The 15,106-nt window shown below is 40.4% G+C and overlaps 1 protein-coding gene across 2 annotated transcripts in view; it reads left to right on the top strand.

Moving 5' to 3' along the window:
- The window catches only part of slc1a9 (solute carrier family 1 member 9), a 40,235-nt gene that overhangs the window by 14,166 nt on the left and 10,963 nt on the right, over nucleotides 1-15,106 (top strand). The window contains exons 3-9 of one of the 2 annotated variants that reach the window (XM_086091278.1): nucleotides 900-993; nucleotides 1,071-1,101; nucleotides 1,223-1,327; nucleotides 10,444-10,602; nucleotides 11,662-11,814; nucleotides 13,321-13,577; nucleotides 13,667-13,772. In XM_086091278.1, the coding sequence (XP_085947404.1) occupies nucleotides 10,449-10,602; nucleotides 11,662-11,814; nucleotides 13,321-13,577; nucleotides 13,667-13,772 (670 nt within the window). In that variant the 5' untranslated portion in view covers nucleotides 900-993; nucleotides 1,071-1,101; nucleotides 1,223-1,327; nucleotides 10,444-10,448. Of the gene's footprint in view, nucleotides 1-899; nucleotides 994-1,070; nucleotides 1,102-1,222; nucleotides 1,328-9,503; nucleotides 9,615-10,443; nucleotides 10,603-11,661; nucleotides 11,815-13,320; nucleotides 13,578-13,666; nucleotides 13,773-15,106 lie in introns of those variants that run through there. The other variant, XM_086091287.1, reaches the window with a different exon arrangement.

Below are 15,106 nucleotides of genomic sequence, written 5' to 3'. Positions count from 1 at the left end.
ATCTAGCTGCAAGTTTAACGCCTCCTTGTGGTGTCAGACTCCCGCCTTTGCCTCTGGTCTCGCCGGAGGCAAAATGTTACAGGTTGTACTTGACTCACTGTACAACTCATGGACGGATCGTGTTCCACAAGCGGACTTTGTGTTAGGAAGGCTCGGGCAATTAGCCGCGGATTGATTTTCAGAGCTATAATGGACTCAGTGCGGCCCACTTCTTCACGTTCCCGCTGTCTCCATCTGTCACTCCTAAGGGACTCTTGCCCCTTTTACACAGCCTGTAAAAGACGGCATTATCCCCATCTTTTTTAAATGGATATAAAGTCGAGCTGGCAATTTTCCATTCTCTAACTGCTCTGCCTTCTGAAGTTTACCAATGAAAGTATGGACGTCAACCCGGATTTTTTCTGCCTTCGAAAGTGGTATGTAGTCCCTTTTGCACTGCCCACCTAAGCTGACATGCTTTCCTGTGCATCTGGTACCGATGCGGGGTGTGCGGCAAAAAAGTCCAGATATTTGTCACCCTCTGAGGCAGAAGAGTATACCATGAAGCCGAGAGAATTGACTATTTTCCACACATGGTGGCAAATCTGTCAATTTTCTGCTTTCAGATGTATCAAGGCCCTTTCACACTATCCCTCAAAGAAGGCTGGGAAATGGCATTTCACACAGTCAGATAAATGCCTGATCTGTGACGTCAAACAAGAAAGATGATGTATAGGGAGAGCTCACTAAAGGATTACTTTGCCTTTTTTTGTACACTTATTCCAAATTAAGGAGTTATACTGTTGACTATTAACTGTGCTTAACTTCATTTTAAACTAGTTTGATGTCATATTTGTAAGTGGGAATGGTCAAATCAGATTTTTTTCCATTGGCAACAATGATCTCATTGACATGAACAGGGATGAAAAACCACTGTGATCACCATGAAAGAAGCTGACAAACTGGAGCTGTTGCTACAGAGCAGAGTCACACTGCCCCCCTGTGGACGGGAGGGTAAGTCCCCTTTTGCTATCCTAAAAGTCCCTTTTTTTTTGTCTGCACGCATCCTAATGACTCTTTTCCCTGATCAGCATCCAAGAAGTGACCTGCGGTAGCGAGGAGGTGAGTGACGGTTGGAGGGATTTTGGTGGCGCGGGATGAGGCAGGAGGGGATTGGGCTTGCTGATGGGGTTTACTCCCGAGCACCAAGCTGTCATTGCGTATAATCTGCAAATTTCCTCAGATGACGCAAAGACTGTGACTTTGCATCTCCCGTCATCGCCACAGCCGTCTTCTTCATCTCCCGATGCCTCGCTCTTGTCAGACGGGAGATAGCGAAGCTCAACAGGTAAGCTTCCGGACTCGACTTCCGCCTCACCCGTCACCCTCTACCGTCCATCTCATATTAACTCGAACCGGTTGCTGCTTTTTCCCCCCCTCTTTTTATTTTATACATAATTGAGGTTCTGTCTTTGAATGTCAGTTGCTGTTTTTATTGTTTTTCCTTTTTCAATTGAACAATTTTAAGTGGTTTACATGGTTAGAAAGTGTTACTAGTAGTAGTTGGCATTTACATATAAGGTATCAGTAGAAAGGATGTTTCCCAATGTTTGATTGGGTAGAAGGTGACGTTTGAGTGGTTTACCTGGTAAAAAGTGTCGTTTACTAGTCATTTACCTGGTAAACGGTAGCGTTCACAAATGGTTTACCATGCAAATGTGACATTTACTAGTGGTTTTACCTAGCAGAATGGGAGTATTTACTTGTATTTTACCTGGTAAGTGTGACGTTTACTATGCATTAGATGGTATAAGGTGACTAGTTGTTTACCTGCAAGAAGGGGAAGATTACTAGTAACTACTTACTACTACTAGTAACGTTTAGTTGTGTAACAGGCAGACGTTGAAGTTCAGCAAGTAGAAGATGAAGTTTACTAGTAGATTAACAAGTGACATAGGTTACCAGTTTACTAATATTTTACCACGTCAAAAGTGACATTTCTAAGTAGAACGTTACTAGTACTGTAATTTACCTGAAATACAGTAATTGAAGTTTACCTGTTTTATGTGGTAGTAGAGGAAGTTTGTGGATTGGTTTACAAGGTAGCAAATTAAGTTCTCGACCTGGTAAAAAGCTAATTTAACTTGCAATTTACACAGTTATGGGTGAAGTTGACAATGCCTGCAATCTGCCGTCATTGCCAATTTCCCAACTGTGGGACTAATAAAGGTTGTCTCATTCTATCACGATCAGGATTGAGGTGTTGCCAAGGCACCTGGTGGCCAAATGAGGAAAGGGGATTTATTGTGAGCTGTGTGAAATGAGGTCCCGATGACTTCTGTGCGTGCGTGCGTGCGTGCGTGCGTATGAGAGGCCAGCCAAAATAAAATGAAGAAAAGCAAAGAGAGGGTTTATAAATAGCCGATCTTTGCAAGGGTGACGAGAGCAGATGTGATCGACTGACTGTGCTTAAGGAGTTCAAACAACAGATTAATACACACAGATTATCATCCCGAAAGGGGAGGGGAAGAGCTACACAAACACGTGTACACACACACTCGTAGCGAAGGGGTGTCACAATATCTTCTTGTTCTCTTACGACTGTATTTTTTATCCACCCCCCCACACTATTCTATAGTCAAATAACGTGTTGACTGGTTGCCATAATCAATCAAAAATGTTCCATTCTCTTTAAAAAATAATATATGTATGGATATTTGATTTGTATCGTGTTATTACGGTTAAACACTAAACAGAGCAGTTCACATTGACCCGTGAACTTGTTTTGTACTTTTGTTGTCATGTTTATCCTAATAATGAGTGCTGAACTCTGATCCTTCTGTACTACGTAATACAGAGTGTTCCGTTGGTGCTGGTCAGTCGTACCCGTTAACCCTTCTGTTGTGTGTTTTGCTTTGGTGCTCTGTGCATGGGTCAATCTGATACACTGCTTGTTTTGATATTATTTATGGCAACATTTGGGGTAAATATTGGAAAATGGACATTGAATAAAATAGTATTGTACGCATAAATGAGACAATTCTGCTCGAAATATTTCCATTTCCACCTCCCCCAGCCCCTGCCCCCAATTGACCCAACACCATTGACTGGAGGGTTAAATGAATACATTTCTGACAGCATCAATCAAAAATCACAGTTTAAGGCGGTGCTTAATGTCTCAATATAAGCCCTTAAAAAAAGACTTTCACCAGCATTTTTGACGTATTTTGACGGATGGTATCCATGATTGCCAAAAAGTGCTACACAAAACAATCATATGAATGATGACTGTAAATTGCATTGTATCTTCCTTCAAGGGAGGGGGACGGAGGGTTGGCGGTGGGCTGGGGAGGATTGGATTATATGTCCATCCCTTTGCAAAGCTCACACCAAACAATCAACTGTTGCAAGTAATCCCCTGTGACACAAACAGACACCCGAACACACCACACACACACACATGCGCACTCCCCGTGCACCCCCCCACTACTACTACTACTGTAGTCCAATATGTATTTACACAATCCTCATTTGTTGCTTCATTCATGTGTGGAGCATGAACTTCTGACATTGTCATCCAGCTTTCAAATAACAGAGTGACATAGATTATTATGGCATCATCAGCCTGTCAAATGCAAATGAGAGTATATTTGAAAAATAATAATAACTTGTCAGGGGTGGACAAACTCCTACGGGTTTTGGATGTTTTCCCTTCTCCAACCAAGCTGATTCATATGATCAGCTCATCAGGAAGCTCTGGCGAAGCCGGATAATGATCCTCACCTGTGTTGGAGGAGGGAGACATCTAAAACCTGCAGGACTCCGGCCCTCGAGGACTGAGTTTGCTTACCCCTGTTTCCCAGTTGATATAAATGTTAGTCGTTTAGCCAATAATGAGTGTAGTTCACTCATTTGAATATGTAGTAGTAGTTTATCTGTTATGGTTCTAGTTTATTAGTGGTCCACCGGTAGACAGTGGAGTTTGCCTGGTAGATGTACCTGGTAGATTTGAATCTTTATTGGTAGTATACCCAGTAGAATGTAAAGGTAACTAAAAGCTTACTTGGTAGAAGGTAAAGTTGAACTATTTATAATATGCTTTGTTAGTGATGTCCCGATGTGAAAAAGCGGAAGGTTGCTATGGAGTGGATTACCTGGAAGCTTACTAGTAGTACAACTGGTAGAAGGACAAATGTACTAGTAGCTTACCTGGAAGAATCAAATCAATCAATCAAACAAATAATCAATCAATATCAATATCAATATCAATCACTATATAGAACTTTTCTAACAAAATATACAACTCAGACAACCCTCCAACCAACCACCCGGACAATACTAGCCCACGAAGATAAAGACCCTTATAAAGGCCCAGAAGGTAACATTGACTCGAACCAGTAGAAGCTGAAACATTTAATAGTATAAAGTAGGGAAGGGAGAATACCGATACCAGGTATTGGTATTGAGCCGATACTGGACATATTTATGGTATCGGTACTCGCAACGGTTATTTTGCATTTTTTGACCGCCACAGGTACCCCAAGTACGGAAAATCCGAGAGCTTTTTTTTGCCTCGAGTACTCATTTATTTAAGGCTTTAACGCAGCCGACGCACGGGCTACGTTAATTTAGCCACTTACGACACCAACGCAAGGGAAGGAAGAAGAAGTGGATGTTACTTATTTGATTCAAGCAGCAGGAACAAAGGAAGTAAAGACAAATCGAAGGGGCTAGCGGAATGCGGAAATGGCGGCGACGACGATTTAGACAAGGTAGGTGAACCTGCGGAAGGCTCATTACCGGAGAACGCGAGCGCCCGCGGCGAACGAGGCTGAGGGTGCGGCCGACTGGCGTGAGCCCGGCATATATGGCCTACTGGTAAACTGCTCAAAATTCATAAATGCACAATCACTACGCCGGCGTATAATGTAAGTGTACAATTTGCAAAATTTTAATAAACTGTTGATTAAACTTAACTTGTTTTTCATTATTAAGTGAAAATGTCTTCTCTTTTTTTTTGTACTTTAAATTACTCTTTATCCAAGCAAAACATATATTTTATCCGAGTATTTGAGAAGCCTACTTGTTAGAATTTTCAGTTGAGTATTCGAATACTAAATACTCAATAGTTGCAGCCCTACTGTATTCCTTAAAAGGAAGTTGTACAACCACATATTTTGATTGGGACTATTTTTTTCCTGGCTACTATTTTATGGTTTGCTCTATGCAAAATGACTTATGAGCAAATTGAAAGAATATAATTGCCATTAATTTCAAGCAATTTTAAGGAAATTTGCTACAATTGGGTTATATAGGTCTTTAAAAAAATAATAATATATATTTTTTTAAATCTCTCTTATGTATCATAAGTACTAATGGTATCGGTATCGGTGAGTACTGAAGATATCGGTCTAAAAAAAAGTGGTATCGAACATCCCTAGTATAAAGTTTTAAAGTTTGCTGCTTTGTGAGGGGCATCCAGCTCTGAATCCAGCCGGGAAAGATGAAGTTTGTTAGCAGTTGACTTGGTAGAAAACTGGGTTTACAATTACTTTACCTGGTAAAAGTTTACCAAACAGAAGATAAAGTTGACTATTTGTGATATGAAGACGGGTTTACATGGAGTCTTGTATTCCGACTAGAATGAATCCGAATGACCAAACGGAATGAACATGCTCCGTACAAACACCTCAGTTGGAATAAAAAAAGGCCACACAGGGGTGGTAACCGTGGTAGTCTACCTAGTAGAAGGTAAAGTGTACTATTTATAGTGTATAAATCACTGTATGGTTTGGGCGACGTTCCATGTCCCGAGAGCTAGCGTCTGTAGCCAGGGATCGGCCCACCAAGGTTCCCACCTTTGGCTGCCTCCCAGCTCACAAGGCAACTGACCCATCTGGCCTTCCCCACAGGGAGTGGGAAGTCCTGATTTCTCGGCTAAAGTTGCTGCCCCCGCAACATGAACCCAGATAAGTGGTAAAAAAAAATAATAATGGATGGATGGATGATAATTGACACGGGTCAATTAATGTGGTCCAGGTTTCAAAGCAAACATGGTGAAGTGGCTTTTAGCTGTTATGCTGCAGGCAAATGGAATAAGTTGCCAACATAAGTATAAATTCTTTGAAATCCAGGTTACAAACTTTGTCCCCCCCCCACCCCCCATACCTTATAAGACGGACTTTGAAGCATTTTAAAAATCTATTTCACTATATGTTCTTTTAGTTGATTTATTTCCTTTGCTTTTAAATGTCTTTAAATCTTTAGTTTGTAAATGCATTTAAATGTTGTCCCTGTGTGTTTGTTTAGTAATTGTTATAAGCTACTTTTTTGGGTTTTGCTTTGCGAATGTCTTCAGCTGTTCCGTTCATAAATGATTGTAGGTGTTGTTCTTTTTTTTGTGTGAAGCCCATTGAGTTGCATTGTGTATGAAATGTGCAAAATAAATACATTTGGCGTCCCTTCCTTCCCTTAAAATGTGTATTACAAGTGGAATCCTGCTACGAGAAAGGTCAAGTTTACTTGCGGTTTAGTAGGTAGAAGCTAAACTTTGGTATTGTAGTAGTTAACCCGATATAAAGTCAAGTTGACTGTTTGTGGTATGCGTTGCAAGTGGCGTCCCACGCTGACGTCATCGTCGGCTGGAGCTCGATTACAGTAATCAAAGGCCGCTGTGGTGAGGGATTATCATGCCCTGTCATCGCCCGTTGTCATGGAAACTGCGGCGATTAAGAAGTTGGGTCCTAAGTACAACGGCCGCCATCCCTGATTGAGATTGCGGCGGTTGTCACGCGTGGCCGTCCATCCCACTTGTCGCTACTGTCGCCAAATTTGTCACGCATGTTTGCGTAGAGGGTTGTGATCTTGTGCAGACATGTTGAACTTTTGGGGAACTTTCCTAGAACTTTTTGGAGACACTCAGTATATTTTGTTTCATCGTAGCTTACTTGGAATAACGTTTACTAGTGGTTTACTCATTAGAGGGTAAAGTCGACTTGTAGTTTATCTGGTCTGGAGTTCAATTTTGAGCGTCCATCATTCATCAATCGTTAACAGTCAGGACACCCTTCGGGCATTTTCACACGTCAATATTTCAAGCTGAACCAAATTGTAATCGTCAATATGTCATTCCTCAGCGAAATGGTCGTCTGTCATTTTTTCTGTCATTCTTCATGAAGATTGAGATCCATTAACCTGGTTATCGATGAGCACCCCATCCACACGACCAATCAATCATTCGTACTTGTCAACAATGGCTTTGTAAAAAAAGAAAAAAAGAAATAGAAGAAGAAGAAGAAGAAAATCGTAAATCGTCTACAAGTTAGGGTTTGCCATATTTTCTTCTTTTGTAATGAGCCTTATTTGTGTCTGTGGATTTGTCAGAAATGGGTAGAAATTCTGTAATTTGATTTGTAGTTATCACAACAACAACAACAAAAAAAGATATATATATATATATATATATATATATATATAGTTATTGATGATTACAACCCTTGTCCTTGAGAGTCGCAGTTTGCGGTTTTTAGATGTTTCCCTCCTCCAACACAAGTGATTCAGAAGATCCGCTCATCAGCAAGCTCCGGAGAAGCCTGATAACCATCATCACCTGTGTTGGAAGAGGGAGACACCTGAACCACGCAGGACTGTGGCTCTCGAGGATCAAAAGACTAGTAGTACACCCAGTAGAGACTCAAGTGTACTTGCGGTTTACCTGTTAGAACGTAAATGTTACTTGCGTTTTAAGTTACCGATTGTACAGTGGCATTCATTAGTCGTTGACCTGTTAGGAGGTAAAGTTTCCCAGTTGAAGTATACCAGTGGTTTACCCAGGTCAGGTTTACTAAAGTACTACTTCTACTAGTACTACCATATAGGATTTTTATCGTATTGAAATCGACTTCAAAAAATTCCGAACCTGGGGCAAAAGCCATACTGCACCCTTCCTCCTATTTGGTTTTTCATCCTGGTCTTCCAGCATCCTATCGTCTACGTCATTGTCCAGGTGCGTTAGCTCGTCTTTGACCACTGGAATATGGTCTGATCTGCCAGACTAAGATGTTTACATCTTAAAAGTTCACTTCCAGTCGGACCGACTTAATGATGCCACGTAAGTGTACTGAGTGACAGCACAAGTTCTGGTTCTTACATCCTCACTCGGCTATGATCTCGTTTCGCGTTTCATTGTCCCGGAGCTCTCTCCACAAACGTCTCTTTAAAGGGATTTCCCGGCGGCCCGCCTGGCAGCTGAGCACAAGCACCTGTGCGATCTCGCCGCTGACGTCCAGGATTTACTGGAAGCTGTCCGGTCGGGCGGCGCTCTGAACCCTCTGACCGCTGCGGCTCCTGTTTCTTACTAGCCGTGCTAAGCCCTAACGTGATGCAACCAGCCCAGAGCTGTGCCAGGCCAGGCCTCGTTCTCCCGTTACGCTCATCCTCTAATCAGCATCTGTTTCCCGCGGTCCCGTAAAAGTGTAATTAAGTAGTTTTCAGGCAAAGAAATAGTGGTCGGGTGGAGGCGTTCAGGGTTCACCTTGAAACTGCTCTGGCATTTCCTGGAGCAGCAAATAATCTGCCTGCTGGGGAAACTTAAAGGTTGACGTCTTTAAACGTGTCCTTGTAGTTTAATCGTCAAACCTCCACCGTCCAGATTGTCTCCATTCTCCTTTTGTTCAAAAACATTAGGAGAGCAAGCTTTCGACAGTGAGGAAGGTTTATTTGTTTATATTGAAAACATTTGTGTTGTACATCAAAAGATGGATATCAAACAAGCGATCACCAGTTCAGCTTTTATCTAAAGGTGTTTACATGCGGATCGGTCTAGAATCCTCAGAATCCTCACGTCTGTAAAATCACCAAGAAAACAAAACAAAACACCATTTGCCTGAGTTAGCAGTCACCGTATCGTTGAAATTGTTCTTAGCGCTAATATTGCTAGCATATACTTTTGGGCTTCATCTTCACTAAGTTGTGTTCACGTTCTAATTTAATATGCTAAACAAATTGATAATTTAGTGCACTGTCACCAGACGCAATAAATAAAGGATGAGGTGAATATGTGCATTAATTGACAAAAATTTATCTTCACGTACTTATCTTTGTGGCTCAATAACCCAACCATGTTCACTCATTGTTTTTTCAACACACAAAAAAGAGGGGCTTTCAATCTTGAGGCAACATGATGACGCACGGCACCCGCAGAGTGAGGGAAGAGAATTAATAGATTTGTTCACAAACTATTACGTATAAAAAAAAAAAACAGGACGACGTGCACTGTGCCGAATATTTCAGAATATCTCCGTTCCCATATAGTTTTGCTTGGAAAAATGCAAAAACGGACTGTCGGGACGATCAAATCTGCTCTTTCTCCCGTGCCACCTCTTCGTAACCCCGCTGTCCGAGAAACAATGTCACAGAAAAGAATGACATAAGGATCGAAAAGAGGATTTGTGAAGACGACAACAGCGGAGCCTCCTCCACCCCCCCACCCCCCAACACCCCCCCACCCCCATTCCTGTCCTGGCCGCACATTTGACAGGAGGATTACATCCTCGTTGTCCAAACTGGCCGGGACGTCCTCCGTCTCCGGACATCACATCGAGTGGGGTCGGAGGATGAGCGCTTGAGGTGGACAGGTAACGCTGTTTTGGTGATTGTCCTGTCTGTTGGATTATAATCTGCTTGGAAAGAGAGACGGTCGGCGCTCTGACGTAGACTTGGCTGGCGGCGCCGCTCTCCAGATGTGTTTACATGAGGTGGTGGGAGTCTGAAACACAGACAGGGGACGCGCTCACAATCGGGGCTTTTGTTGCGTTGGAGGCCGTGAGAATGTTGGGAGGGAAATATGTTCTTTAACAATCCTGCGTTGAACCACGGGAATTAAAATAAGACCATCAATAACTAAAATGCTTGCAGATGACAAATTCAATTGTGTATGATGCAGTTCTGTAGGCGCGGGAATCCCACAATACACACACACACACACAACACAAGATTGTTTGTAGTTGTTTGTCACAATGGAGCGGCTGTGCAGTCATGTAGGTATACAGAGTGTACGATAGGGGACTTGGCGTGGACACCTGCGGGTTGTCTGTGTTGATGGCTGGAAGAAAATATGTAGGGAGGAACTTGAAATTGCGTGTACAATACTTTATCGATGATCGATTATGATGACATTATATGCCAATATCGATATTTTGTCTCACGTTCACGGAATATGCATTCAGGACGGGGATCTTGGAGTAACTTGCGATATGATGCTGCTATATTTTGCGAGCAATGCAGCACTTTCTCGAGATTGAAAATGTCACAATAAGCATTCAAATATGAAATGAAACGATCGAATACAAAACTGTCGACCGTCGAGTACAATATGCCAGTTGGCGACCCTTTTAATGGATGCCAAGGTCAAAATCCCGTATGTGGCTATCATCCTTCGCTTTATGGTTCCCACCATGTCCACAGGCAGGATGACAAACCAGGCCACAGTCAACCAGTCCAACGCCAACAAGTCCAAAGCAGGAGATGAAAGTCGTCAGGATGACAGCACGGAGGTGGGCTACAAAGACGCCGGCCACTGCAGCCGCAACACGCACAGCCTCCTGCTGGTCCTCACTGTCGTGGGTATGTGCCAATGTCAGGATGTCAAGCGCTTACCTTGCTCGTAGAAGCCAAAATTGATACACCTCATTGAGATGTTGACAAACAAAAGCTGTAATCTGCTACAGTGCAGCTGATATGTCACTTCGACTAAAAAGTATTGGGACGCAGTGTGTTGAATATGTGATCGTTCTCCGTCAGTGGAAGAAAGGTTGATGAATTTAAACATTTGTAGCTCAATTAGAAATGACTGAGACGTCAATTATTTGTTTTTATTCATGTTACATTTTGATTTAAAAAAATTATCATTTCAAATGTATTCATTGAACTTTAGGGAACTTTAGAGTGTTTTCTAATCTATGTGTGGATGCTGTAACATGTCAAAACACTATTTAAAAATAAATTCAATGTGTTTTTGTTTTAATTATTCAAATGGAATAAAACTAAGTATGAAAATAAATTTTAAGTGTATGTCAAATAAACTTCAGAGACCACAAAATCTATCATTAATTTTTTTAATTAATTTTAAAATGCATCATTGAACTTTTAAAAAATTAATTATAATTAATTTAGTTACAAAAGTTGAATTCAAAATGTAGTATTTTTTCAATTATTTAGATTCAATTTAAAAAATAATTACAATATAAAGTAATAAGCTAAAAGGGTTTTAATAACTTCAAGGATGACATGTTTTTAAAAAAGTAAAAGTATTTTATTTAATCAAAGTAAATTAATTAAAAACAGTTTAAAGATTTTTATGTAAGTTCAGTGACAATTGATATTTTTTTACATTATGATCTTAATGAAACATTTAATTAAAAGTTTTTTTTATTTAGTATTAGAAATTCTACTAACTAATTTTTTTTTGAGTTCATTTGAATTAAATGAAAATCAAATACATTTAAGTTGAAATGCTTTTAAGGTACAACTATTTTATTTATTTATTTTTTTAATTTAAAGTAAATTCAAAACGTATTCATTTACTTTCAGTGACAACTGACAGCTGTGTCCCAATGCTTGTCTCAATACCAGTGTATGAGATTGTACTAATAATAATAATGAGTTGTTGTGACGGTGTGCCAGGTGTGGTGATGGGCGTGGCCCTGGGCATGCTGCTGCGTTACATGACGGTGACGGACAGCTCGGCCCTAACCATGGTCTCCTTCCCCGGAGAGATCCTCATGAGGATGCTCAAGATGCTCATCCTGCCCCTCATCATCTCCAGCCTCATCACAGGTGACACTTCGCTTCCTCTTCAGCTCACCTTGTATTCAAAATAATAATACTGAGGTTTTCCTGGTTCAAATTTGGATCTTAAATAATATGTTGCGCAATATATATATATTTATTTATTTATTTATTTATTTATTTATTTATTTATTTATATGGAGCCTATGTGGTATTAAATATAATAAATTGCATGTTTCTACAGTTAAACAACAAAGTTTATCCACTCACTAAACTAAACTCACTTTAAACACTTTTAAACACACTGTGTATTCAAACACTTCAATTCAACAAAACACACGTTTTAAAGTATTCCTTAGCGCCGGTTCTCGCTCGCTCACTCTCAAGAAATACATGCCTGTGAGGAAATAAAAAGAAGACTAGCACGGTTGCACGGTTGTCCAAATAAGAGGCAACTTGTGCTGTTTATTTGTCACTCTCAGTTGAAGTTGATTCTAAAATTGAGGCATAAAAGTAAATAGAATGGAATTTTGTGTGTTCAAACACTAAAACGTTCATTTAATATTAAAGGTTTGCTAGCATTGCTAATAGCCTAGTCATATTTGATTGTTTTCGGAAAACAAGAAAAACACCTGAATAAAAAAAATTAATGAATAAAATTTGCACTTAACTCCATCAAAAATGTAGTAAAACCCAATAAAAATACTAATTTCACAAATAATGTAATAAAAAAAATCCTGACTGTTAATGTGTGTAACATTTTTGCTGATATGTAATAATACAGGATTCCATTATTATATTTGGCTATATTATATTATGTTTTCAGGAAATTATACATCGTAAGATGCGACAGAGCTCAGTGATGACCAGCATGTTGTGGCACAATGTGGTACTTCACTTGATTGTATACAAAAACTAGGGCTGTTCGTATTCACTCTTGAGTACTCACCGATACCGAGTACTTATACCTCTAATTCATTTGATGTACTGTATAAATTTTATTGAACGCAACGACAATAATTCCTCGGTCTCTGAGGTACGAGAATTCCACCTGAGACCAGCGTTATAATGACACACAGTAGGAGCGGAGATTGGTTGTCTCCCAAACTGAAGTTTCTGCGACACACACACACATTTTCTTTTCTTTTTTTGTTAGAAATATTTTACACTTCTAAGTAGAAAATTTACTTGGACCGAATATAATATTTTTTAGAGCACGATTTACTTTCCGAAATTTACTGTGTTGATGATGGTTGGACGATTGTGTCATTATGCCCCAGTATTTAATCCCCCCCCCCCCCCTTCAAAATTATTGCTTTAAGTATTGGTGGCTGGTAGCGGCAGCTTCCATAATTACTCGAAGCCCGTTATCGATACCTGTTATTGGTACTCAACCATCCTTAGTAAAACCCCCTAAAATTGCTTTGAAATCAGCAATATTGTGGGGTTGGGGAACACTGTATTTTAGCACAAATGCAATCAAATAATATGTTTCAAAAATGAGGTAATAAACATGTAATAAAGAAATGGTAAATGTCCACCTGTGTGTTTCAGGACTGGCTGGTCTGGACGCTCGCTCTAGCGGCAGGATGGGCAGCAGAGCCATGGTGTACTACATGAGCACCACCATCATTGCCGCCATCCTGGGCGTCATCCTGGTGATCAGCATCCACCCCGGCAACCCTAAGCTCAGGGGGCGCTCCACCGTCGCCGGCTCCCTGAAGAACCAGGAAGTCAGCAGTCTGGATGCCTTCCTCGACCTCATTCGCAACCTCTTCCCGGAGAACTTGGTGCAGGCGTGCGTCCAGCAGGTCACTTGGCCGCCTCCTGCTTGTTTGTTCGCTATTGTGACCAATGTCGATTGCCGTGTAGCAACTTGTGTCAAACTGTGTGACGAAAGGTCCAGACGGTGTTGAAACAAGCGCCGGTGGCGGCCGCGAACCAAACGGAGCCGGTCATTGTCAGCAGAAAGAAACTGGAATACAAATGGGGCATGAACGTTCTCGGTGAGAATACTACTCCTACTACTCCTGATACTACCAGTATTACTGCTGCTAGTATATACTGTATGTACTATGTACTACCACTCTTACCGTTTTACTATAGTTACTAACACTATAACTACTACTGATACTGTTACTTCAATTACTGCCATCTCTGCTATTAAAGTTCCCACCATCCTTACTATTACCACAACAGTACTACTTCCACCAGAGCTGTAGGAAAATTCAGAAGTGAATTGAGAATGACCCCTAATTCTTGAATTTGAATTGAGTTAGCAAACAGGAAGCAGAATTGCAATGCGAATTTCGAATTGCAGGAAGTCGAATGAAAATTTCATGAAATTCAAAGAAATGCATGTAAAATTAAAGCGCATTTAACAATGACGCTTTACTGTATATAAGCCTATTTATAAACATGAATTTCATACAAATATTGTAAGGACTTTAGGTACACATTTCTTAATTAATAGTGAATAATAAAGTGTAGTAATTGTTTTAATAGTAAAGTGAAGTTATTTCATATTAAAATTGATTAATTAATTAATTGATTAAAATTGTGAAAACTTTAAAATGGTTTGAAATGACAGAAGAACGGCACTTAATTTGCCAAAATATAAGTTTTTAAAAATGTCTGCCCAAACATTTTTGGAAATTTTGTTTGGAGCATACTAAGGAAGTACACGGTCTCGTTCCACTGATATGTGAGGAGAATGAGTTTTTCTGAATTCAGTTCCATGTCCTGCAATTCACATTCAAATTCAAAATTCAGCATCCTGTGGGGGTGGAGTCAATTCAAATGCATCTGTTGAATTGAATTGAACTCTGAAATTCAGAATTTCACCATTTCCCACGACCATCACCTCTAAGTACTACTCCTACCACTCCTTCAATTACTTCTCCTCCCACCATCTACTACCACTTCCACAACAACTACTACCATTTTCTACAATCTCCACCACGATCACTCACAACCGGTGCCAGTCGTACTGCCACCACCAGTACCATGATTACCAAAACCACTAACACTTCAACGACTTCATCTGCTACTACGAGCACGTACTGTATATGACCACTGCTACCACTACTACTGCCACTGCCACTACCACAGCGCTTTAGTCACGCGAGGACGCATTACCAAGCTGAAATCCAGGACATTTCCAAAAGTCAGAGGATAATACCACATAGAATTTCTTCATGTTGAGCTGAGTCATGATTTAAAAAAGGCATTGATTTTCTTTTTTTTAACAATTTCTAATAAGTCAAATCAAGTCTGTCATTTCTTGACAATAATATGTTATACAGTATATGACCTCACTAGTCTAAACATGACATTCAGA

This window comes from Leptonotus elevatus, chromosome 1 (genome assembly GCF_054856555.1).
Source record: "Leptonotus elevatus isolate MCC_2025b chromosome 1, RoL_Lele_1.0, whole genome shotgun sequence".
Taxonomy (NCBI): Eukaryota; Metazoa; Chordata; class Actinopteri; order Syngnathiformes; family Syngnathidae; genus Leptonotus; species Leptonotus elevatus.
This window is presented reverse-complemented; position numbering and strand designations above follow the sequence as displayed.